The 25,169-nt window shown below is 40.7% G+C and overlaps 1 protein-coding gene across 4 annotated transcripts in view; it reads right to left on the reverse strand.

The window, feature by feature from the left end:
- Positions 1-25,169, reverse strand: part of ZGRF1 (zinc finger GRF-type containing 1) — a 140,608-nt gene that overhangs the window by 88,810 nt on the left and 26,629 nt on the right. For 3 of the 4 annotated variants that reach the window (XM_075860527.1, XM_075860526.1, XM_075860528.1), the window contains 5 exons: positions 22,266-22,405; positions 13,599-13,769; positions 5,544-5,634; positions 3,964-4,064; positions 2,237-2,366 (listed from right to left, as the gene is read on the reverse strand). In XM_075860527.1, coding sequence (XP_075716642.1) covers positions 2,237-2,366; positions 3,964-4,064; positions 5,544-5,634; positions 13,599-13,769; positions 22,266-22,405 — 633 coding nt within the window. The remainder of the gene's footprint in view (positions 1-2,236; positions 2,367-3,963; positions 4,065-5,543; positions 5,635-13,598; positions 13,770-22,265; positions 22,406-25,169) is intronic. The other variant, XM_075860529.1, reaches the window with a different exon arrangement.

The following is a 25,169-nucleotide window of genomic DNA, read 5'->3' on the forward strand; positions in this document are numbered from 1 at the left end:
ATTAGAGACAGTGAAAGCGTCTCTTTAAGAATGTTACACTCATCTGCTTAAACTACTTTGCTCCCTCTGTTGCACAGAGGACACCGCCGGCGGCCGACAGAACCCATTGACTTTAATGGATTCCGTCGGCTTTCCGCCGGGGTGTCCGTGATTTTGCCGGAGACAATAGCGCAGCATGCTGCACTATTCTCTCCGGTAATCTACACTGCAATGATAGTGTACATAACCCACTGGGAGTGTCAAAACCTCCACAATATATATTTATACAGCCATTATCTAATCGAGTCCTGCCATCAAAATTGGTTCACTTTAGGAATTACCGTATTTGTCGGACTATAAGACGCAGTTTTTAGCAAGAATAAATCTTGCTAAAAAGTCCCTGCGTCTTACAGTCGGTAGTCAAGGGACCCAGCAGCGCCGGGCCCCCTGACCATTTCTTACTTAACCCCTTCCTGACCCATGATGTGCCGGCACATCATGGCGCGGGGAGGGGATGATGTTTGGAGCGGGCTCAAGCGCTGAGCCCGCTCCATACACTGCATGTGTCAGCTGTATTTTACAGCTGACACGCTGCTCTAACAGCCAGGAACAGCAACGGCGCAGTTCCTGGCCATTTAATTAGTTAAATGCCGCGGTCAATAGCAACCGCTGCATTTTTTAGGGGTCTTCCCTATGAAGGACATTTATGACCTATCCACAGAACATATGTCATAAATGTCAGATAGATGCGGGTCCCGCCTTTGGGACCCGCACCCATCTCTAGAACGGGGCCCCCTAAACCCCGTTCTAGCTTACTTGCTCCGCTGTCTCCCGGCCACTTCCTGGTTAGGTGGTCGGGAGTTACGGAAGCAGCCAAGTGCTCGCTGAGCTACGTTGTTTCCGTAACTCACATAGAAGTGAATAGGAGTTACGTTAACAGCGTAGCAGCGCAAGCTACGCTGTTTCCGTAACTCGGTAGCTCCGAAAGCAGCGTACATAGTCGAGTTATGGAAACAGCGTTACTCACTAAGCTACGCTGTTTCCGTAACTCCCATAGAACTGAATAGTAGTTCCGGAAACAGCGTAGAATGCTACGCTGCTTCTGTAACTGCCATTCACTACTATGGGATTTACGGAAACAGCGTAGCTCAGCGAGTTACGCTGTTTCCGTAACTCATTCATGTATTGCAGTGTATTGTACCAGCGATCAAATGATCACTGGTTCAAGTCCCCTAGGAGAACTAATAAAATGTGTAAAAAAAAGTTACATACATTTTCAGGAGTGTAAAAAAATATTAAAAGTTAAAAAAAAACAAAAAACTTTTCCCATTTTTCCCCAAGCACAATGTAAAAAAAAAAAAAAAAAAGGAATGAAATAAAAAAAAGTGATAAAAAAAAATCGTATGTACCAAAAAATGGCTCTCAGAATGTGGTGAAACAGAACAAATTATTTTTTTAACACATATTTTTTGCTTTATAAGAGTAGTAAAATATGACATTTTTTCCTATTTTCTGTAGTCTAAAACCTGGGTGCGTATTATAGTCGGGTGCGTCTTATAGTCCGAAAAATATGGTCATTGTGAGACCACCATCTTCTCCAAACACAAAGGGGGAATTGATCAACCTTTTTACACCAGTTACTGGCATAGAAAAGCCACGAAAGGGCACAAAAGACGCAATTTATGTTGCAAATTGCGACTTTTGTCCTTTTTACGCCGCCCTCAACACTTTTGTGGAAAGTGGGCGGGGCCACAACGGCCTGACAAATTTATTACAATTTACGACCGACAACTGGCGTAAATTATAGTGGAAATCTACACCAGCTTCGCCAAAAAATCTACAATGAAAAAGTTAAGCAACTTTGTAAATACTCTTAGTTAAGAATCTCGTATCATCTTGAGCATACATCTCCTATGCAGGCCAATATACTTCTATGGTAAAAGACTACTAACAAACTCTGTCTGAACCTGCAATATTTCCCTCCGTCCCCTATTTCTTACTAACATACATTTGGTAGATTAGCAACAAGTCGGGAAAAGATAGATGGCAATATGACTGCACGATCAGACTACACATGGTTTGTTTGTAGTCTGTTACCATGGAAACATATGTTTGCATAGAAGCTGTAGACACAAGATAATAGAAGATTCTTAGTTATCACTATTTGCAAAGTTGCTTCATTTTTCATTTTAGATGCACTGTAACAACAAAAACAAGATATATTTTTCTGCTGAAAGGAATTTAATAAAGCTCTTACAGTTTTGTTCCAGTGAAGCTGTAGAGGTATGTGACTGTACTGTGGAGTCATCAGCCACATTGCTTTGTCTTGGTCTCAGAAAAAAAGGACGTACATTTTCAGATCGATTCTCCTGTATTAGCGTCTTCACCTGAACATTGACCAAAATAGATTAGTAAGCAAACGTAAAATACACGCATTTGGAACGTTTTTAATAACACCGATGAGATAATATATATTTCTCTAATCAGATTTGTTACCTATTTGAGTTTGGTACAAAACAAAAATATCGCAAACATGGATGTTCTCTATTCTGTACTATGATATTTTATAAGAACACCATAGAGTATGCAACAAATCTTAGTGTTAAAGTTACAGTACTACATGAGCCATATAGGTTAGGAGCCAGAAACAATTTGTAGGTGTATTGGCTAGATGGCTTCAGGGATTTGTCCAGTCCTGTTTTATTATATTAGCTAGATAAATACTGTTGCCTACCTTGATATTCTCTTTTTTTTTTTTTTTTTAAAGAAAGAAAATTCAACAGGCGCCTCGTGACATAATTCTTGTGGTGCTAGAAACTATAGAGCAACTCACAGATACACTATACAATAAAAACATCCAGTAAGGAAAACAATCTGTTGGGACTACACAATGTATGTGGGAATTCCCCTGGAGTACTTCAACTGCCTGGTTCTATGGTACTTCAGCTGCATATTTGGGTGGTGACCAGTGTAAACCAAGTGTCACTTCAATATCCACATATATAAAGAAAGTTCACGGGATTCACCCCTGGAGATTAGCAGCAGGTCTTTCAAGACTTTATGCAGATATTCAAATGGGATACAAAGTCGGCCTATAGCAATTTTGCATCCCTCAGATGGATGCTAAATTACAGTAGGCGTGCTGCGAAGTGTAAAAATAGAAATACAGATATAAATGTAACTAAACAATTATATATATTGTTGTGTTACGAACACTTTAACAAAAGGTCGGAGCAAGCTAAGCTCAGAGTTGTCCTAAAAAACTCTTTTAAACGTACATAAGATAAAAAAAAAACAAAAAAAACTCAGCAGCTCAAAACGACCTAATGAATCCACAGTCAGTCCAATAGTCCTGATAGTATCCTTCTCCTAAACGTCTTTAGGAAAGGTAAAGATGCAGCATTACTGATGTAGCAGATGTCAGTGAATGCTGGGCTCAATAGTTCTACAGACGTCTCCGACTCAATCTGATGTAACCATAAGCGTACTAAGGAGACAACACAGAGCAGCACAGCCAGTAATTTGCAAAAAACACAAGGTTTATTGTACTTACAAACAATCTTTTAAAATCTGCATAGAAAAACGTGGCACGCCAAGTCAGCCCATGTCCGCCGACTTGGCGTGCCACGTTTTTTTTATATCAGATTGAGCCGGAGACATCTGTAGAACTACTGAGCCCAGCGTTTACAGACATCTGCTACACCAGTAATACCGCATCTTTACCTTTCCCCAAGACGTTTAGGAGAAGGATACTATCAGGACTATTGGACTGACTTTTAGATTCATTAGGTCGTTTTGAGCCGCTGAGTATTTATTTTAGCGCTGCTGAGCGTGTGCCTTCCACTTGCAAATAAAGAGCTGCTTCTAGTCTCCAGGGGTGAATGCCGTGAACTTTCTTCATCTCTGTGGACATCTCAGGATTTATGGCATTAACAGTAATTTACAAACAATCAGGAAGTATTGCACTGGGCAATTCATACCTACCTTATTAGATTCACTTGATGACCATTGTGACAACTCCCAATCACAGTCTGATCCTGGGATCCCCACAATCCACCGAGGTAGGCGGTTTTGCATAGATGTGACTATAGATAAGACAATAATTAATCTTAATTATAATTTTTATTATTCATTAATATGATACCTTTTATAAATCAGAAAATTAAATGTTTTGCTAGTAATGTTCTCCAATTTTATGCATTATGTTTAAATATTTACTGAAAAAAAATGAGATCAATTTGTTAATGTTCTTCAGCTACAGATCAGAAGTAAAACCTTGTGGGTACTTGAACTAGTTCATAGCAAACGGTCACATGAAACCTAAGCATATACTACTTTAGATGGCCATAATACAGCTGCATTTTAGGGACTGTAATATGGCTGCAACCCCCGGATCCGGTGTCATTCTACTGAACCAAACTTTCAGATTATCCAGAATCAGAAAAAAAAGGTATTTCTTTCCCCAGAAATAGCGCTACTCTTGCTCACTTGAATGATGGAAAAAAGCAGACCCGTTTTAGTAATCCCGGACAACCACTTTAAAATACAGACCCTTTTTCAAGTTCTGCAATTTTTTTTGTGGTATAGATACCCGCTTAAGAAAAAATAAACCACCCAAAGGTTTTGTGGTGATTTCTGGGGTGTGCAATCTGCAAGGGGAGGAGGGGTGGTGCTGCGATCTACATGGGGGAGTGGAGGTGCGATCTACAAGGAGGGATGGGGCTGTAATCTACAAGGGGTGTGCAATCTGCAAGGGGGGTGCAGATGGCACCCCCACCCCCTATTGTAGATCGCACTCCCACCTCCATGTAAATCGCACCCCTACTCCTCCATGTAGATCGCAGCACCACTCCCCCATGTAGATCGCAGCACCACCCCCACCTCCCCTTGTAGATCACACCCCCACATGTAGATCAAACCCCCAACTTGTAGTGCGATCTACAAGGGGGGTGGTGGTGCAATCCATAAGGGAGTGTGGTATCTACAGCGGGGTGGTGGCGCTATCTACAAGGGGGGGTAGTATCTATAGGGCGGTGTGGCTATATACGAGGAGTCCTTGCATCTCCATGGAACTGCTGTTCCGTAGTGTATCATTCTGTTCAGTACAGAACAGCAGTTCCGTGGGGAAGCAGGGACAGAACGGGGCGCGGCTTGTCGGATGGGGCTGACCAGGCAGGTGACAAGGTGGAGCTTCTGCCTGCAGTATAGCGCCACTAAAGAATCGATTCAACGATTTTGTTAAAAAACAGAATCGTCAGAGACCTTGAGGGTGAATTAATCGAATTAATTAGATCACCCAGCGCTATTTGGGAAGGCAATTATAATCAATTATTGAAAGAAAAAAACAAAAAAAACGATCTGACTTCCAAGATCTGCCTTTCACAATATTTGCTTGTATTTAGCTTTCATAAAAAGATCTTAAATGCGAGAGGTGCTAACAAATATTTATTTGTCATTTAACTTGTTAAGCCAGGCAAACATAAGAAAATGATAACATCCCATCCACAATAACGTGGTCACCACAACATATGTTTCATGGCTCTAATTATTCTTCTACAAATCACCGTCATGAAGAGCTGGACTGTGTCCTGATCCAGACGGAGAATAGACATTGGATTTAAAGAATGTATCCACCTGGGCAGTGTTGGGGGAAACCTAGAAAAAAATAGTTGTTAAATAATTTATATATTCTCATCAATAATATATATATATATATATATATATATATATATAAATAATACTACTTGACCCTAATTATTTGTAACAAAGAAACAGCGATGTTATAGCAAGCCAACATTTTGTATCCATAATATTTGCAAGACTTGCAATAATAGTACAAGCACAAAGTAGTAATTCCTGTATAATTTCATGTATAAAAATGATTTAATAATAAGTGCAATAATTATGCGATTTTCATAGTATGAGATTCAAACTGCGATAAATCTAGGTGGGTATTCTGCTCAGGACCTGCTCAGATCATGTTTTTTTGCCTATATTTAACGTATACGTCGGGAAAAATGCCTAACAATAGATTTGAATCCTATCCATTAAATTGATACATCTTGAACTGGGATTATAAGAGTTTATGAAGTAACCCTTAAATTTATACCATTATAATCTATGGGCAACAGATGCCAATGTTAGCAAGAAAATCAGAAGCACCAGGACAACAGCTGCAATTCAATAGTGCGCATCTCAAAAGATTAGATCTACAGTTCTTGACATCCAAAATACAGCAAGAGAGTAAGACAGCGCTTCTTTTTAATGGTCTTGTGTATTTCACGCTTGGCAAAGAGTGATTAAAAAGAAGCGCTGTCTTACTCTCTTGCCATATTTGGGATGCCAAGGTTAGGCATCTAATTACATTGAGAAGGGCTACTGGAATGCCCATGATGTATACGTTAAACGGATACCTGTGGCGAATGCCATACAGCTCCCATGTTAAAAATACTTTTACTGTGCAGTATAATTTTGATGCGGGATCTGGCAAGATGGAAAAGCATAGTCTACTATGCCATTTCATACTTCAAAAAAACATATACCAGCCCGACAGAAACCAAAAGGGACACACTTTTGGACTACGTGTGGCTAATAGAGCCTTATGGACACGTTTACCGTGTACTTCAAGAGGTCTCCTGACGTACCTAAACAGACCTCAAAAACGTGATGAGAACATGGCCTTATCTAAGAACTCTGCTTCTCCTGTCATTTCCACGTGGAAATCACGAAACAGAAACCACGCACATTGCCCCTTTTTTGTTCTGGCTGATGAAGCAAGGGTGAAAAACTGCTGCCATAGTAAAAAGAAACTGCAACACACGTCACTATAATACATTATAGCCATACCTTACCTATCACACATTATTACAGTCTTATTTCTGTTGAATTGCACTTTTATTAAATAATGCAATTACTAATCCCGGACATCTTGTAATAAAAGTTTCCACATGATCTCCTAAATGTAAAAAGTATCATTCTATATATTGGTTTACATTGCTATTGCCTCTGCGCCTGGATGTTATGAAAATGATGGCTATAGCTTTAGGAATCTCTTCTTGCCCTCACAGGAAACTCATGTGGGGGTTCATGGCAGATGCAGTTTAGCAGATCAGGTTACCTACCCATACTACATGCTCAACATAAAATGTCAACAAAGTGGTGGTCTTAAAAGAATGGGTCTCATGCACATGACAGTGTGCATCACATAGTGAAATTCAGAACCATACTGCAGTTCATGTGGTTCAGTATTGTGTGCAATATATCACACTATATTTGAAGCACTGAAACATTGGGGTGGGGGGGAGGGGGGATATCCACTGGAGCATGCGATGACATATGCTGCCGTATGAAGACAACGGTATGCATGTCTCCATTGGAATTTATTATCACCATATTGGAATCCATATAACGCAGATTCTAAATATGGTTGTCATTTTTTGTAAAAAAAATAAATATGTTTCCAAAATTATTGGTGCTTATTTTCTCGAAACTAGAGAATACACAATAAATCACATTTATTTTATTTAACCCCTTAATGACCGGGCCTGTTTGGGCCTTAAAGAGGCTCTGTCACCAGATTTTGCAACCCCTATCTGCTATTGCAGCAGATCGGCGCTGCAATGTAGATTACAGTAACGTTTTTATTTTTAAAAAACGAGCATTTTTGGCCAAGTTATGACCATTTTCGTATTTATGCAAATGAGGCTTGCAAAAGTACAACTGGGCGTGTTGAAAAGTAAAAGTCCAACTGGGCGTGTATTATGTGCGTACATCGGGGCGTGTTTACTACTTTTACTAGCTGGGCGTTGTGTATAGAAGTATCATCCACTTCTCTTCACAACGCCCAGCTTCTGGCAGTGCAGACACAGCGTGTTCTCCAGAGATCACGCTGTGACGTCACTCACAGGTCCTGCATCGTGTCAGACGAGCGAGGACACATCGGCACCAGAGGCTACAGATGATTCTGCAGCAGCATCGGCGTTTGCAGGTAAGTCGATGTAGCTACTTACCTGCAAACGCTGATGCTGCTGCAGAATCAACTGTAGCCTCTGGTGCCGACACGATGCAGGACCTGTGAGTGACGTCACAGATCTGCACTGCCAGAAGCTGGGCGTTCTGAAGAGAAGTGGATGATACTTCGCCCAGCTAGTAAAAGAAGTAAACACGCCCCGATGTACGCACATAATACACGCCCACTTGTACTTACTTTTCAACATGCCCAGTTGTACTTTTGCAAGCCTCATTTGCATAAATACGAAAATGGTCATAACTTGGCCAAAAATGCTCGTTTTTTAAAAATAAAAACGTTACTGTAATCTACATTGCAGCGCCGATCTGCTGCAATAGCAGATAGGGGTTGCAAAATCTGGTGACAGAGCCTCTTTAATGACCAAGCCAGATTTGTTAAATCTGGTATGTGTGACTTTATCAGAGAATAACTCTGTGAAAGTTTTGAATATCCAAGTAATTCTGACATTGTTTTTTCGTCACATGTTGTACTTTATTTTAGTGGTAAAAGTAGACTGATACGATTTACGGAAATTAATAAAAAAATAGAAAAAATGAAGAAATTTTGTAAAAATTATAATTTTTCCCTATTTTTAACGGCAATATGTCACATATGTACATACATACTGTACCATTTTTTTTATTAAATATATATTTCCATCTCTTTACTCTATTTTGGCAGCACTTTTGAAAAAAAAAAATTTTTGGGGAGCAATTTAGAAGACTTACAAGTTTAGTAATAATTTTATACATTTTGAAGTACATTTGGTTTTCCTGCACCAAGCCAGGTTTTCAGAGGTATTTATTAAGGGGTGTTGTAAGTATTTTGACCCCACAGTTTTTTTGTAAGAATTCATGCAAAGCAGGCGTAAAAAAATATAATCTCACTTTTTTCATAAAAGTATCACTTTGAAGACCGATTTCTTTGTAAAGCGACCATGAGAATGAAGAAACACACCCCAAAATCTATCACCCTGTTTCTCCTGTTTTCAAAAATGCCCACATTGTGACCCTAATGCATTGCCTGGACACACAGCAGGGCTTGAAAGGAAGGGAGCACACGGAGGCTTTCAGGACTCATATTTTGATTGAAAATGTTTTAGGCCCCACTGTACATTTGGAGAGGTTTTGAACTACCAGAACGATAGAAACTCCCCATAAAACGACCCCATTTAGAAAACTAGACCCCTTAAGGTATTTATCTAGGGGTATAGTAAGTATTTTGACCCCACAGTTTTTTGCTAAATTTAATGCATAGCAGGTGAAAAAAAATTAAACTTCACTTTTTTCATAAAAGTATCAGTTTGAAGACCGATTTCTTTGTAAAGCGAACATGAAAATGAAGAAACACACCCCAAAATCAATCAGCCGGTTTCTCCTGTTTTCAAAAATACTTTCATTGTTGCCCCAATCTGCTCATTAGACGTGTGGCTGGGCCAAAAAGAGAGGGAGCACCCTTTGGCTTTCAGGGCACAATTGAATAAATTCTCGGCCCCATATCATGCATTTAGAGGCATTGAGCTGCCTGAACAAAAAAAAAAAAACACGCAGAAATTACCCCATTTTATAAACTAAACCCCTAAAGGTATTCATCTAGTGGTGTAGTGAGCATGCGGATCAAAAATTTTTTAAAGGAGGAAATAATGGGTATCATTTCAGACACTATGGGTATATAATGTTTTCTTCAAACTCTTATTACGTTTCCACATGAAATAGAGGAGACGTGGTAGAAGGTTATTTTGTTAGAAATACGCCACATTAATAAATTTGTGCGGCACAGAATAGAAGTGAAGCCGTGTATTCATAATGGATACATGTCGCTATAGACGTATTTGCCTGTACTTATGACTATGTCTTGCTGAAGAAGCAGTTGGTGCCATTATGATGTCATTGTGGACAGAATTCTGTCCTAATATAAAATCAGTCAGAGGAAAAAATAAACTGTACTGGAGTGACGGGCAATATCTTCAAACAAATGGAGGAAAATGTATCCAACTATGTTGCAAACTCGAGTCTGTTCACTAGATAGAAGAACACCTGCAGGGCTGTCATGACAAGGACTTTTTTTTCAGTGACTGGTTGTACAACGTCTCTTTAGCTCCATCAATCCTTATGAGGGACGAAGTGACGCGGTACACCATAACAGACCCCTGCCCGGCAAGGTAGGAACCGCTATGTGCACAAAACAACCAATCACCTACAGAATATATAGAGGGGCAATGTCCAAAACCATCTATAGGAACAGTAAAGGATCACTAATCCCCAAAATGATGTCAGTATTTCCATAAGAACCGTAACAAAGCCCATGGTGTATTGATAAGGAACAGCTCAATTATTAGAGATCCTCCAAAAAAAAAATATCATGCCCGTATCACGGTACAGAATTAGGAATGTAACAGCCGTATGTGGCAGGACGTAGTCATCAGAAAAAGGAAATACATCCCCAATTTATTCTTGTAACCATTGCTAAAATGCACGACTTCCACTAATTCAGGGGCGGCACAGGACGCAGGTGTTGGATTTATCTACTAATAAATGCAATGCCCACATTTATTTTTTATTTCAAGAACACTTGCGGGGTCCATGTTCTGAATAGACAGATGTGGGCTCCTGCACAATAAACTGTATTCATTTGTGAGTGATCAAGTCCTGGATTTAATTGTTCAAGAAATGTATAAAAAAAAAAAAAAAAAAAAAGGGGAAAATTAGTTTTACAGTCTGAAATAAATACTTTACTACCTCCCCATGAGAATCCCTCCCTCCCTTGGAAAGCCCAGAAACGAAAAATAAAATATGCATAAATGAAATTGACTCCCTAAAAAGAATCCCCCCCCACCCCACCCTTTTTGGTGTTCCCTAAATTATAGATAAAATTAATAATTAGAAACGGTGTGGTAGGTCTCAAAACAGGGGTAGTTGCACAGGCCTGGATTTGAAGGGCATATGGGGCAGTAAAACCGGGTATCCCTCCTCCTTCCGTGTTTACTGCACACCCGGCATCTCCTTTGGGGGTATTCCTTACTCTCAGTGGCAGGGACGGGGTGAAGGAAGTGGCGCTCAGTGAGCCTTTTGACATTCTCTGACTCAAAGGAGTCTCCAGGTGCGGGGGAGTCAAACAGGAGGTGCTCTATAATTTTCTCCTGATACTGGAGTAAACGGAGCGTTCCCTGGGTCTTGTACAGCACATAGCTGTTGTAAGTGGCCATCTGGATAAGGTAGATCGCTACCTTTTTATACCAGGCCCTAGTTTTGCGCTTGACCAGGTACGGTTGTAGGACCTGGTCAGATAGATCGACTCCCCCCATGAACTTGTTATAGTCCACCACGCAGACCGGTTTCCTCTTATCAGAGGTAGCGCCCCTCTCTCTCACTGCCACTGTGGTGTCCTCGTGCACGGTGGAGAGCATGTACACGTCCTTTTTGTCACTCCATTTTATTGCGAGCAACTGGTCACTGGTGAATGAGAGTGACGCACCCCTTACTAGTCGCCTGGACACCAGCTGTTGAGGGAAGCCGACTATTTTTTCGCAGCATGGAGGGACTTATACAGGGGGACACTGGTGTAGTAATTGTCGGTGTACACATGGTACCCTTTTTGTAGGAATGGCACCATGAGTTCCCAGACAATTTTCCCACTAATGCCAATATCCTCTGGGAATCCTGGGGGATTAAGGTGGCGGTCCCTGCCCTCATAAATGAAAAAGCCACAGGTGTAGCCCGTTGTGCTCTCGCACACCTTATAGAGTTTCACTCCGTATCGGGCTCTTTTGGAGGGGATATATTGGCGAAACGATAGACGGCCCTTGAAGGCCATAAGGGACTCGTCTACCGCTATTTTTTGGCCTGGGGTGTACAAATTTAGAAAAGACTCAGATAGGAGGGAGATGAGGGGGTCTCAACTTGTTGAGGCGATCATGGCCTGGGTCACTTCTTGGGGGGATTTGGGAGTTGTCCGAGAAGTGCATGAAGCGCATTAGCGTCTCATAGCGCGTTCGGGTCATGACAGCAGCAAATACAGGGGTGCTATGGATAGCGCTAGTAGCCCAGTAAGAGCGGATAGAAGTTTTTTTTACTATCCCCATATTTAGGGTAATTCCCCAAAAAATTTTCATTTCACAGACGGTTGTGGGGATCCATCCTCTGGAATAGTAAGGACTGGGATTTTGGGTGACAAATTGCCTGGCGTATAAATTCGTCTGCTGGACGATTAGTTCCAGGACCTGATCGCCTATAAACAAATAAAAAAAATTATAGGGGGTAAAATTTGTGACATTAGAGTTGATGCCTGGAGTCGCTGTAAATGGCGGAATTTGGGGGGAGAAAGAAACTGCAGGATCCCACATTGCGGGAGGGACTGCAGTACTAGGCCCGGCTCCTGACGCTTCACCGGTGACCGCTGCGTCCACCACCATAGGGCTGGGGGGGTCCAGTGGCAGAAGCAGAACTTGTGTCGCTTTCTGAGCCAAGTTCTTCTTCTGACGCAGTGTCCTTATCACTGCCGGAACCGCTAGAGCATAGCATGGCGTATGCCTGCTCTGCAGAGAACATTCTGCGGCTTCTGCGGTTCATTATTTTCTAACACTAAACTAACAAGTAAATTATTTTTTTTTGTATTTTAAATTTTTTTTGGATTATTTATTTTTTTATATAATATAGACACAACACTAACGTAAAAAAATAAAAAAAATACGGTAAACCGCAGTTAATTACAGCAACTAAAACGAATTCAGCGGAAAAAAAAAAGAATTACGGAGATAACAAGTAATTACGGGTAATCTGGCGTGATTATGGGTAATCTGGCGTGATTACGGACAATATCGGAACTCTGGCGAGTAAGTATGTGGTGTATTTTACAGTATAATACAGCACAAGATTTCTATATTATTTCTCTCTCTCCTCTCACAGATCAACTACAGTGAGAGGAGGGAAAGAGCACAAATCTTGTGCTGTATTGTGTAAATATGGGACTATGGTCACTGTGATAGGTATATCACAGTGACCATATGATCAGGGACCAATTATCAGGGTCCCTGATCGGTTTCTATTCACAGGCAGAATAGCTGCCTTAGACTCACAGCGCATGCGTGCGCCATTTTCTTTTTTTTCCCGGCAGTTAGGGACGGACGGGGGGGGGGGTGGGCACGACGGGGGACACGATCGGAGGCAGCAGGGGGCCTAAGCAGCAGTTTTTTTATCTCCTCTCACCAAACATACATGGTGAGAGGAGATAAAATCATAATTTGCTGAGGAACATTTATTGTAACGGTGGTCGCCGGTATTCGTTGAATACCGGCGTTCGCCGGTATTAGGACCGCAAACAGCGGTCCCCAGTCACTGCTCCAAGCCCTCAGCTACCTCCGGCAGCTGAGAGCAGAGAGCTAAACCTCCCCCCGGCGGCGCTATTTTATTCCGATGCCGCAACATAAAAAGTCTATAGCATCGGAATAAAGCCCGTTAGTGACCGACGTAGAAACACGATGGGTCGGTCACTAACGGGTTAAACTGTAATAATACTCTTGTCCAAGTAAATAAATAAATACACAGGATCATTTATACTAAATTATTATATAGGGCACCTTGATATTTAAAAACCCATATATAAGATACTTTACCGGTATGATGTCACCCAGAATGCATGTGGATGGTGGAACAAAGCTACTGGTTGATTCTGTGTATTGAGGAGATGTAGTGCAGTCTGGCTCCGGGTTGTTATGTCTTATCATGACTGCACTAGTTGCTGATCCTTTCACTCGGTGACCCTGGAACTCAACTGGCTGGGTTGTCTAATAAAGTGACATTACACTAGAATTTTTTAGAACAGTAACTTTAAAAATATAAAAGTACAAATAAAAGCATTCAATTCCTAACTGGTGAAAAACAGATTGCAAAAAACGCCTGTATTAAATAAGACTTAAAACAAAGCAGCCCAAAAAAATGCTATACCATACTTTGGTTTCTTAAAGGGTAACTAAACTTTCAGAAAACTGCTGACATGTTATAGTGACATGTCAGAAGTTTTGATCAGTGGGGGTGCGAGCACCGAGACCCCCACCGAGCGCTAAAACAAAGCACGAGAAGCGCTCAGGTGAGCGCAGAGCAGCTTGGTTTCTGATCGTCTTTTCTCAGAAAGCCGAGCAGTTGGTGTACGGACTCAATAGAAAGTCTATGGGCCTGTACACCAACTGCTCGGCTTTACCGAGAATAGCCGATCAGAAACGAAGTGGAACGTTGCTCACCCGAGTGCTTCTGCCGCCTAGTTTTAGCGTCACTATGACATCTCAGAAGTTTTCTGAAAGTTTAGTTACCCTTTAAATGTAATAGAGACTGTTAAATGTAACAGTCCAGGAAGATGGGAAGAGACTAAAGCTGCCCATACACCTTAGATGTACATCTGTCAAACCAGACGATTTCTACAGGACTGGCCGAACATCTTATGTGTATGCGGATGTCCCGACTCTCATCCAACAGTAGATGTTGGGGGAAAGGGGGAGATAAGATGCGTGTGGCAGCAGCTTATTCCCTTCTCCCCATTGAGAATGCATGCACACTCACATTGCATTTGTATGGGGAAGGTCGGCAGGCTAGCTATCGGCCGAAAAGAGTCTAAGGTGTATGGCCATCTTAAAAAGTTATAACAACAGTTTTTATTGAACCAATCAGAGTTACATTGAATGAATACATGAGATTCATTAAATTGTGTAGTAATACAATAAACATTTGGTCCATAAAGTTTTACACATAAATAACACAACAATTGGAACAGGGTAACATGGTCTATTAAAGTAATTGCATATTATCCAAACATGGCTTTAACCAATTATAAGAACGTTCCATAGCACAACGGGTATTCACATATTGTATGAGCTCTTGAATACTAGGTATTTTAGTCGATTTCCAATATTTCGCAATTAAAATTTTTGCTGACAACACGTGAAAAAGAATAAGCCTATCGTCAGGAGAGAAATCTACCAACCCCACATGCGAAACAGCAATAGCTGAAGTCAAGGTAATAGTAATCCCTAGAGGAGAATTAAATCATTGTTCTATTTGGCTCCAGAAACGCTTGAGAACCATACAAATCCCAAAACGTATGAAGTATTGTACCTCTAGATGATGAGAATCTCCAACATTGATCTAAAAGGAGGTATATAACGACTTGGAGTATAATACCATCTATACATTACTTTTCTTGAAGCCTCTAAATGTGTTGCCCATTTAGAAAGGGAACAAGCCAATCTAAAAGTAGATTCCCATTCCTCTGCATTTATAGAAATTCCTAGATCTCTCTCCCAACGAGAACAGGTCATTTTTGCTTGAAGTAGATTCTCACAAATTGCAGCAGAAAGTTTTGAGGTACAATTAGAAGTTTTGTTTAAATTATTAAATGATAATTCCAAAGTAGATCTAGGGGAATCACCAGAGCTAGGTAAAGAGTTCAGCAGATGTCTTTTTCTAAGAAATGTATAAAAGTCACTTGGAGGAAACTCAAAATTTATTACAAATGTCGGTAAACGCCTTAAGATGATTCTGAACCATAATATCAGAGAGGTTCTCGATACCTGCATTGACCCAATTTTGAATAACTATGTCAGGGATTAGAAAAGGAATGAGTCTAAAAGAAAGATCAAAAGATCTCATAGGGTGATTTACAAAGAATCTTTTCCAAACCTTAAATCCTGCATTGAGTAAAAAAAAATTTGATTTGGGTACCATAGCACCCATATAAAGTAACCATAGTTGTGCATCGACAGGTACTCTTTCGTGTATTCCTTTCTCTATTGATATCCAATGCTTTACCGGATTTTTAGTTTTTCAAAACCTAGTTTGATCTAGGATCACTGCAAGGTACTAATAAGACATCTGCGGAAGACCCAGACCCCCTTTTATTATAGGTCTACATAAGACTTCTGCTGATATTCTGGGACGAGAATGTTTTCAAACATACCTATTAATCATACCTTGTAGTAAGATCTTGGTAAGAAAATTTCTAAACATGTATAAGATTTTGGTCAATGCCATCATTTTAACAGCAGATATTCGTCCTACACAAGACGCTTCATATTTCAAATAAGTAGCTAGTTCTATCTCAACCTGTTGCAACAATGGAAGGTAATTATGCTTATAAAAAAGAGAAGTGGGATAAGTTAGTTGTATTCCAAAGTACGGAATAGACTTCTTGGCCCAAGCAAAGGGATAGTTGCTTTGTAGAGACCTCATTAATGTGCTTGAAATATTCATGCTTGGTATGAATGATTTGTTGACATTCATTTTATAGTATGAAATTACACTGAACCGTTCCAGAATCTTAGTGACCTCTTTTAGTAACGAATTGGGATTAGATATAGCAATTATCACATCATCTGCGAATAAGCCAATTTTATGGTTTATTTCTCCTACTTTTATTCCACTAATCCCAGGATGAGATCGGATTGAAGCGGCCAAGGGTTCCATCACCAAAGTCAAAATAAGCGGAGATAGAGGACATCCTTGCCTTGTCCCATTAGTGATCACAGATTGTTTAGCTGTACAACCAGAAGTGTATACCAATGCAGAAGTGGAAGAATACAAGGCCATAATACTGTGGTGTGCTACCAAAAAAAAATAGCAAATTTGGTCAGAATTTCTCCCAAATATCCCCAATGGACCCGATCCAAGGTCTTCTCTGCATCCAGGGAAAGAAGCAGAGAAGGCGTCCGATCCCGCTCCACCAATCCCAATAAATCCACAAACCTCCTTGTCCCATCTGAAGAGAGCCTTCCCTTCACAAAACCTACTTGATCCTGATTGTATTAGTTCAGGCAAAACCTTAGCAAGGCGTTCAGTAAGAATTTTAGAATATAATTTAAGATCTGTATTTAAAAGCAATATAGGCCTGAAATTACTTGGTATATCAGGGGTTTTCCTAGGTTTTGGTAAAATTACTTCTGTGGCACGCAGCATTTCGTCAGGAAACCTCCCACCATTTTGTACCGAGTTAAATAAATTTAACAAATGAGGTATTAAAATAGAGCTGAATTATCGGTAGTGAAACCGTCTGGACCTGGAGCCTTATGAGGTCTCAAGGATCTTATGGCCTGTAAAATTTCCGTTTCAGAAATGGAGGCAGATAGATCTTCAATTTGCTGAGGGGAGACTGAAGGTAATTGTAAAAAGGAGGAGATAAAAACTCTCTCGTTATTAGTTTATACAGAAAAGGAATCCTAGATTGGGTTGACTTGTGTTTAAGATGTGAAGCTAGAAGGGCACTAGCTTTGTTATACCCGTAATATCTCGCTTTAACTCTCCTCAGGGACTGTTTATATAAATATAATTGTGTAATTGATTTTGCATATTTCTAATCATGTCTGCCCTTTGCGGACAGTAGACCCGTTTGTTAAATACGCTGAGTTGAGTAATAGTAGAGGATAAATGACATCGCAACTCAGCCTTCTGTCTCTTGTCTTTAGATGCAATGCTAATGAAATTACCTCTCATATACGCTTTATGAGCACACCAAAGCGTGTTATAGGAAATAGCCTCAGTATTATTATTTAAGTAGCATTCTCGTAATAAATTCTCAAAGGCATCTATGTATTTAGGGGATTGCAAAAAGTAGTTATTAAGACGCCATAGAGATGATGGAGGTGTACTATACTTTTCTGCTATGGAAACAAATATTGGTGCATGATCTGACCAGTCGATGGTGCCCAGTCTAGAAGAGAATACTCGTTGAAATAGTAAGTCATCAGTGAAAATCATATCAATTTGAGAATAAGGCTTATGTGGATGGGAGTAAAAGGTATAGTCTCTTTCAGATGGATGCTGTAGCCTCCAAACATGGAAAAGGGCTTCTTTATGAGTAAGAGTGAACAAATCTGAGGGTTTAGCTGCTCCTAAATGAACAGTAGTATCTAAAGAAGGCCACATTACTTTATTGAAGTCCCCCATAAGCAAGACTGAACCGGACTTGTATCTATTAATTCATTTGAAAATCGACTCGAAGAACCTTGTTTGTCTCTGGTTTGGAGCAAAGATTGACACTAAGATATACGTAAAATTGTTAATATCGCATATTAACATTATATAGCGCCCATATGGATCGATACGAGATGACTTTAACATAAAGGCTACCGATTTTTTTATGACTATAGCTACGCCTCGTTTCGGGGATACAAAGATATGCAGAAACTGCTTATGATGTAGTACTAGTACAATTCTCTATCTGATTCAAATGTGCTTCTTGGATAGATATAATATCTGTATGGGACCTTTGGGCTTCCTTCCACATCACAGATCGTTTAAAGGGACTGTTAAGTCCCTTTACATTAATCGAGACCACTTGTAACACCATTGTACTACAGGAGTTTTACCTTCTAATTTAACTCCTGTTGGAACAATCTCTAACATCGTAATCAAAATGAGATTGTAACACCCATGGCCACGGGCCGTCAGGATTACTCACCTCTTGACGGCCACAGCCATGGATCTGTGAGCGCTGGCCCGCATCTCCTCCTCAGGAGATGCCAGCTCTGACTTCCGCTTCACTCTGCTGTGTCCTGTGTGCCAGCGCGCGCACCTGAATAGTATGTAAAATTAGCACATGATCACCCTGGACTATAAGAAAGGCCCTGCCCCCACATTGCCTGAACGTTGTTGTGTTTACCCGTGTTAGTTTTTGCAAATGGTCCCTTAGTGTTTTCCAGTTCCCAGTGTTCCCGTACCTGCTACCTGTATCCCGTGCTACCTTGTTCCTGTGCCATAGAGTTGGATTGTGCCGTATACTACGCCTTCTGTGTTACACCGCGTCTGGTGTCTGCCTGCTGCCAAGGTCCCATCCGAGCCTACCATCGCTACTGTCTGAATTACCACAGGTACCCTTATTCGAACTATAGACATTGACTTGGTATCCTGTTGGCCACCTGATATCCCAATACTGTGGTACAGGCCAGTGGGTCCACACACCCATTGAATATGGTGATCACTGTCACGTTCTAAGTATCTTACGCATGCCTGACATAGACCTGAAAACACAAAAATAACTAGAACTGACATACAAACATTGAACAAATTCCTGAATGAGGTGACATCGTAACCAAAGGGAGGATGATAGGGGGGGGGGGGGGGGAATGATACACATCACTTGCAGTGTTTTAACATAAACCGTACCATGGCATACGTATGAAACATAAATGTTTTGTAGGAAAATAAATTATTACTTGCAAGAACTTGCACTGAAATTGTTCAAATCACTCGAACCTTACAGAAGACTCCATTTCGATCAGAAATAACATAGTGCAGTCAATGTGGAGTTTTAGTTACCCATTCTTCCTCCATTCTAGGTGATGATTTCGGTCTTGGAGAGGTAGATGAAGAGGTGTGTGTGTTATCCGCCATTCTTGAATGAGATGCATCACTTTCCCTGGAGAGGTCGCAATCACTTTCCTGCCGTCTTTTGAAATCACCAATTTAACTGGGATACCCGATTTATACTGAATACTATGCATTCTCAGGATTTTTGCAACTTCGTGAATTCCCTCCTTCTAGCCAGTGTAGCTGAAGATAAATCCGTAAATACCAACACATCTTGAAATCTTTCCGGAAGATCTACTGGATTTCTGGCAGCTTGCATCATCTATTCTTTAAAATGACAAAAGTGCAACCGAGCAATCACGTCTCTGGTTATGGCGGCAGATAGCTCCTTAGGTTTAGGAATTCGATGCACTCTACAATAAGCAGATCCAATTGGGGAGAATCAGGCAAGAGTGTAACAAAAAAGTCAGTAAGAATCTCTTCAAGTTGTTCTGGTTTAATCGACTCAGAAATGCCTGTAAACCACACATTATTACGCCTAGAGCAATCCTCCATATAAGCCATTTTCATGCGTAGGACCCCCACCACTTCTTCCAGAGAAGTATTAAGATAGACTAACTCAGTATGAGCAGTAGAAAATTCCACCATTGTTCTCCATGTGGGACGTTCTTTTTGCAGAAAATTCAGCCTGTATATATTCATAAAGGCTGTCTGTATGTCCTTCTGAAAAAAAGATTGCGGCCTTCTAGCATAAATTTAAGTATGTCCTCAGACACAGGCTGGAGAGACCGGTAAGCAGGAGGTAAGTTCTGCATTGGACATGGCGTCACGCCATCCATTTGCATCATAGGGGACAATATGGGGAGCATTACGCCGTTACTCACATTACTCCGAGGGGTATCAGATACTCCTCGGAAATTAGGTATTATGAAGAGATTGAGTATGTCCAGGTGCACTGGAGGTAGAATCGAGTAAGATGGAGAAGGAGTAGGTCTATCATTCGGTTCTGTGTCCCGCCTGGTGCCAGCGCCATTTTGGGACCTCGTGGAAGGAAAAAAAAAACTCAGTGAGTCTCGCTGAACTCTCCTTTTTAGTTTTTCCCATAAACCGGGGTTGCTGAGGCAGGTCTTAGAGCAGTGTTGGACGAGATTATCGTCCTAAATATTGCACTTTAGAGCCGCTTGGATGCCTGGTGTAATGGAGCTGAGGAAGACACGTCTCACTCCAAGCTCTTCCGTCCAAGCCCCCCATCTTAAAAAGTTATAATCTCCCACTTTGAGTTACGTTCCCGTTCCACCACACTGTACCCTAGGGGAAGGGTAACACAGAGATTTGTATCTGGCACTTGACATAACTGCATTATGGTGCCAATGTCCAGACCACAATAAATTCTCTTAATATTGTATTTATACATAGATGGTAAATACATCCATGCATAAAATATACACTAAATGGAATTGCTCTTCAAAAAGAGTTAAAGGGTGGTGCTGAGAAAAAGAAACACTTATGTTCTTTGCATCATAAAGGCTGACTTATGCACCAGTTAGGGCTTTGCAGCTGTGTATTGCACAGTATAAAAGTAAGGGATAGTACAATTATGTACACTTATAGGAGTTTCCTCACTATAGTACGCTATGGATATGCCATAAGTTGCCAATCATTGGGAGTAGTCCTAAACGATGGCTGAATATGTAGCAATGTTAGGCTAAGGCCTAATGCATATGACTGTGGTTTTCCGTCCGTGTGCTATCCGAAATTTTGCGGATAGCACATTCATTTATATAGCCCCATGCACGACCGTGATGTTCACGGAACCGTGTGGGGGGGCCACGAGTCTGACCCGCAAAAACTCAGGAAATGTCATGTTACTGCCTGTATTTGTGGACCATGTGACTTACTCAGGGGGTTGGGACTAACTGGTGACATCAATTCCAGCCTTTCTGTTTTGGCATACTGATGGCACACGGATGCACTACGGAAGGCTTTTTGCAGATAAATGGACCACAAATACAGACAACAGATCCATGGTTTTGTGGACAGCAAAATCACCACGGTTGTGTGCATTAGGCCTAAGTTCATGCAGAGTTATTTGCAATATGTTTTTGGTTACCAAAAAACAAAAACAGACCATGATACTGTAGGTCCTTCAACAGTACATAGTGATTTCCATAGGACTCAAACTGGTGCCACAGTGCATCAGTTTTTTCCGGCTTAGAACCTTTGGAGTCAATGCAAGATTTAAAAGCTGATACAGAGCAAAAAAAACACAATGCTAAATAAGTGCAGACTCTGCCATTATGGTTATATTGAGTCATCACATACAACCATCTATTTGCCAGACAGGATGTGGTGACATCACACAGCTTCTCTTGCAATATAAGTGGTATCTACAAGCATAAAAGATAATGCACCATTAGATAAAGAGAATATTAGAGCAATAAAATGTCGTCAGATCCTGTGCATACACCATCTCATACGTTTTTGGAGCGAGATGCCCTTGTATTGAAAAGCAGGAAGCCAAATGTACACATGGAGCGTGGTGTGAACATAGCCTAAGTGACATGAAAGGTGTATGGCTGAAATTTATCTCTCTCTCCCGATGGCAGTGAATGGCCAATTCGTGTGTCCATGTTTATGGGGAGCCGGCTAAATAGCATATATGTAGAACGCCAGCTTTGTTCCATTTATATAATGCTTCTGCATGTTGAGAAATTAGTCAGCTCATTATTATTATTATTATGTCAAGACTTTAATTTTACAATATCATCATTTAATACTGCTGGTATTCCAAGCAAGTATAGTTAGTTTATTGGAGGAAGAATACTGCAAGACTAGGGACTCTCAATAAAGTCATTTGAACTGTATTACTTCACCTCCATTAAACCTAGACTTTCCGGGCAGGATTCATGTGCCAGAAAGGAAAGCACATTTTTATATCTTACAGTACTTTAGTATCATTCTAGAACTACAAGTAACACAATCATATTTACCAGATGTTGTGAGACAGGCACAGGGCTGTACGGGGTAGTCAATGCTGGAGAAAAAGGGGGTTCTGCAACGAATAAATGTGTTGCCTGGTAATCTTCACTAGCTGCTAGGGGCACTTCCCGCTGACTTAACCTGTGAAGAGCTTAAGGTATGCAATACATTCTGTTTTAGTAACCTTTCCGTTATTTATTGAACATACAGTTTATATTTTATATTTTAGCACAACAGATTCAATACGTTTAAGTTACTATGCTATTGGCTTAGAGACTGGCTTTGAGGTGCGTTCTAAAATACCTAGGCCTCATTCACACGCCAGTATTAGATCGGAAGCCAAAGGAGTGGAACCAACACAGAGAAAAAGTATAATGAAAAGATTTGCACCTCTTCCGTGTTATGGACCCATGTCTAGTTTTGGCTCACAAACACTGAAGCAAAAATATGGCCGTCTGAATAATGCCTTAGGCTGTGTCGATGCTTCGCTACTGAAGGTGGGAGTAAGCACATTTCCAAATATTAACTCACTGGACAGGTCTAAATTAACCTGGCATAGACGGGGCTCATGCACATGACCGTGTTTTTCTCCAGAAAAAAATGTGGCTAGCACCCTGACCTATTCATTTCTATGGGGCCATGCACACATCAGTGTTTTTTGCGGATCCGTTGTTCCGTTCCACAAATTATAGAACGTGTCCTATTCCTGTCTGTTTTTGCGGACCCGTGCCTTAATTTAAATACTATGGGCCCGCAAATATGTGCCATCCTTTGTCCACACGCGAGATAAGCCGTCGTCAAAAGGTGTCTGGCAGCATCTTATTCCCATTTCCCCATTGAGTATGTGTATAAGGGGGTGGAGAAAAATAGATGTTAGGCTGTCCGCTATTTACGATGTATGGCCACCTTTAAAGAGACTCTGTCACCACATTATAAGTGCCCTGTCTCCTATATAAGGAGATCGGCGCTGTAATGTAGGTGACAGTAATGCTTTTTATTTTAAAAACCGATCTTTTTTCACAACGTTAGGAGTGATTTTAGCTTTATGCTAATGAGCTTTCTTAATGCCCAAGTGGGCGTACTTTTACTTTCGACCAAGTGGGCGTTGTACAGAGGAGTGTATGACGCTGACCAATCGGCATCATGCACTCCTCTCCATTCATTTACACTGCACTAGCGATATAGATATAAATCGCTATGTGCAGCCTCATACACAAACCCTAACATTACTACAGTGTCCTGATAATGAATACACATTAAATCCAGCCTGGACGTCATGTGTACTCAGAATCCTGACACTTCTGACTCTTTTCTGTGAGATTCCAGCAACGGATACGAAATCTCGCGAGATCACGGAGCTAAACGAGATTTGGTTTCACTTGCCGGAATCTCACAAAAAAAGATTCAGAAGTGTCAGGATTCTGAGTACACATGACGTCCAGGCTGGATGGTCATGTGTATTCATTATCAGGACACTGTAGTAATGTTAGGGTTTGTGTATGAGGCTGCACATAGTGATATAACTATATCGCTAGTGCAGTGTAAATGAATGTAGAGGAGTGCATGATGCCGATTGGTCAGCGTCATGCACTCTTCTGTACAACGCCCACTTGGTCGAAAGTAAAAGTACGCCCACTTGGGCATTAAGAAAGATCATTAGCATAAACCAATATCGCTCCTAACGTTGTGAAAAAAGATCGTTTTTTTTAATAAAAAGCATTACTGTCACCTACATTACAGCGCCGATCTCCTTATATAGGAGACAGGGCACTTATAATGTGGTGACAAAGCCTCTTTAAGTTGACCACAGACTAAGATTTGAATCTGGTGTAAGATGTATCACTGCTCAGAAGACCAATACTGCACGATAGCATAACATTTACTACCATGCTCAAATATTGTCAGATGCAGAGAAAAGAAAACCTATTGTACAATTCACTAATCTGCTGATCATATCATAAATGTCAGGTTACAGCCAAATATCAACCCAAAAAACAACGTGTTTATTATTGAAAGTTTTCACAAAAGGATGCTACCGAATAACGTGGACAATTGTAATAATAGGGTTTGGCCTATAATGCACGTAGGTGATATATTCAAAATAGCTAGTGCTGGAAATGACTGTTCCTATATAGCTATAAAAATTAAAACTACCCTAGATCTATAGGCTTTATTTATATGGTCAATTTTAAAAAGTTATCATGACCAACACTATGTTTGACTTATTCAACTATGTGCTGAAAAGCCAAAAACATTGCATTAATATCACTTTAGACAACTGCTTCCAACTTTGAGGGAGCAGTTTGGGAGAAGGCCCTTTTCTCTTCTTTTATGACGTGCCTCTGTGCAAAAAGCAAGTTCCATAAAGGTATGGTTGGGTTTTTGTGTGGAAGAACTTGACGAGCCTGCAGAGAGCCCTGACCTCAACTCCATCGAACCTTTGGGATGAACTAGAACGGAGGTGGCAAGCCAAGCCCTCCCATTCACCATCAGTGTCTGACCTCACAAATGCTCTTCTGGATGAATGAGCGAAAATTCCCACCGACACACTCCAAAATCTTGTAGAAAGCCTTCCCAGAAGAGTGGAAGATGTTTTACTGCAAAGGGAGGACCAACTCCATATTAATGTCTATGGATTTAGAATGGGATGTCTTAAATGCTCCTGTAGGTGTCCTAATACTTTTGTCCATATAGTGTATCTTATCAGTCAGATAAAAGTGCACTGGCTCTAGACATTAAACTTTTTCCTTTAAAAAGGTGACAAGAGCGGCAATTACAATTCTTAGTTGAACCTTAGTCTTCCTTTGCAACCATTTTCATGTTTGATATTCATCAGTAACAAACCAATTATACGTAGAATGGAAGTAGTAAACGGGCTTTTTTGGAAATGAAAGTGGTAGAGGGCCTGCTACTAT

The sequence above is a fragment of the Rhinoderma darwinii genome, chromosome 1 (genome assembly GCF_050947455.1).
Source record: "Rhinoderma darwinii isolate aRhiDar2 chromosome 1, aRhiDar2.hap1, whole genome shotgun sequence".
Taxonomy (NCBI): domain Eukaryota; kingdom Metazoa; phylum Chordata; class Amphibia; order Anura; family Rhinodermatidae; genus Rhinoderma; species Rhinoderma darwinii.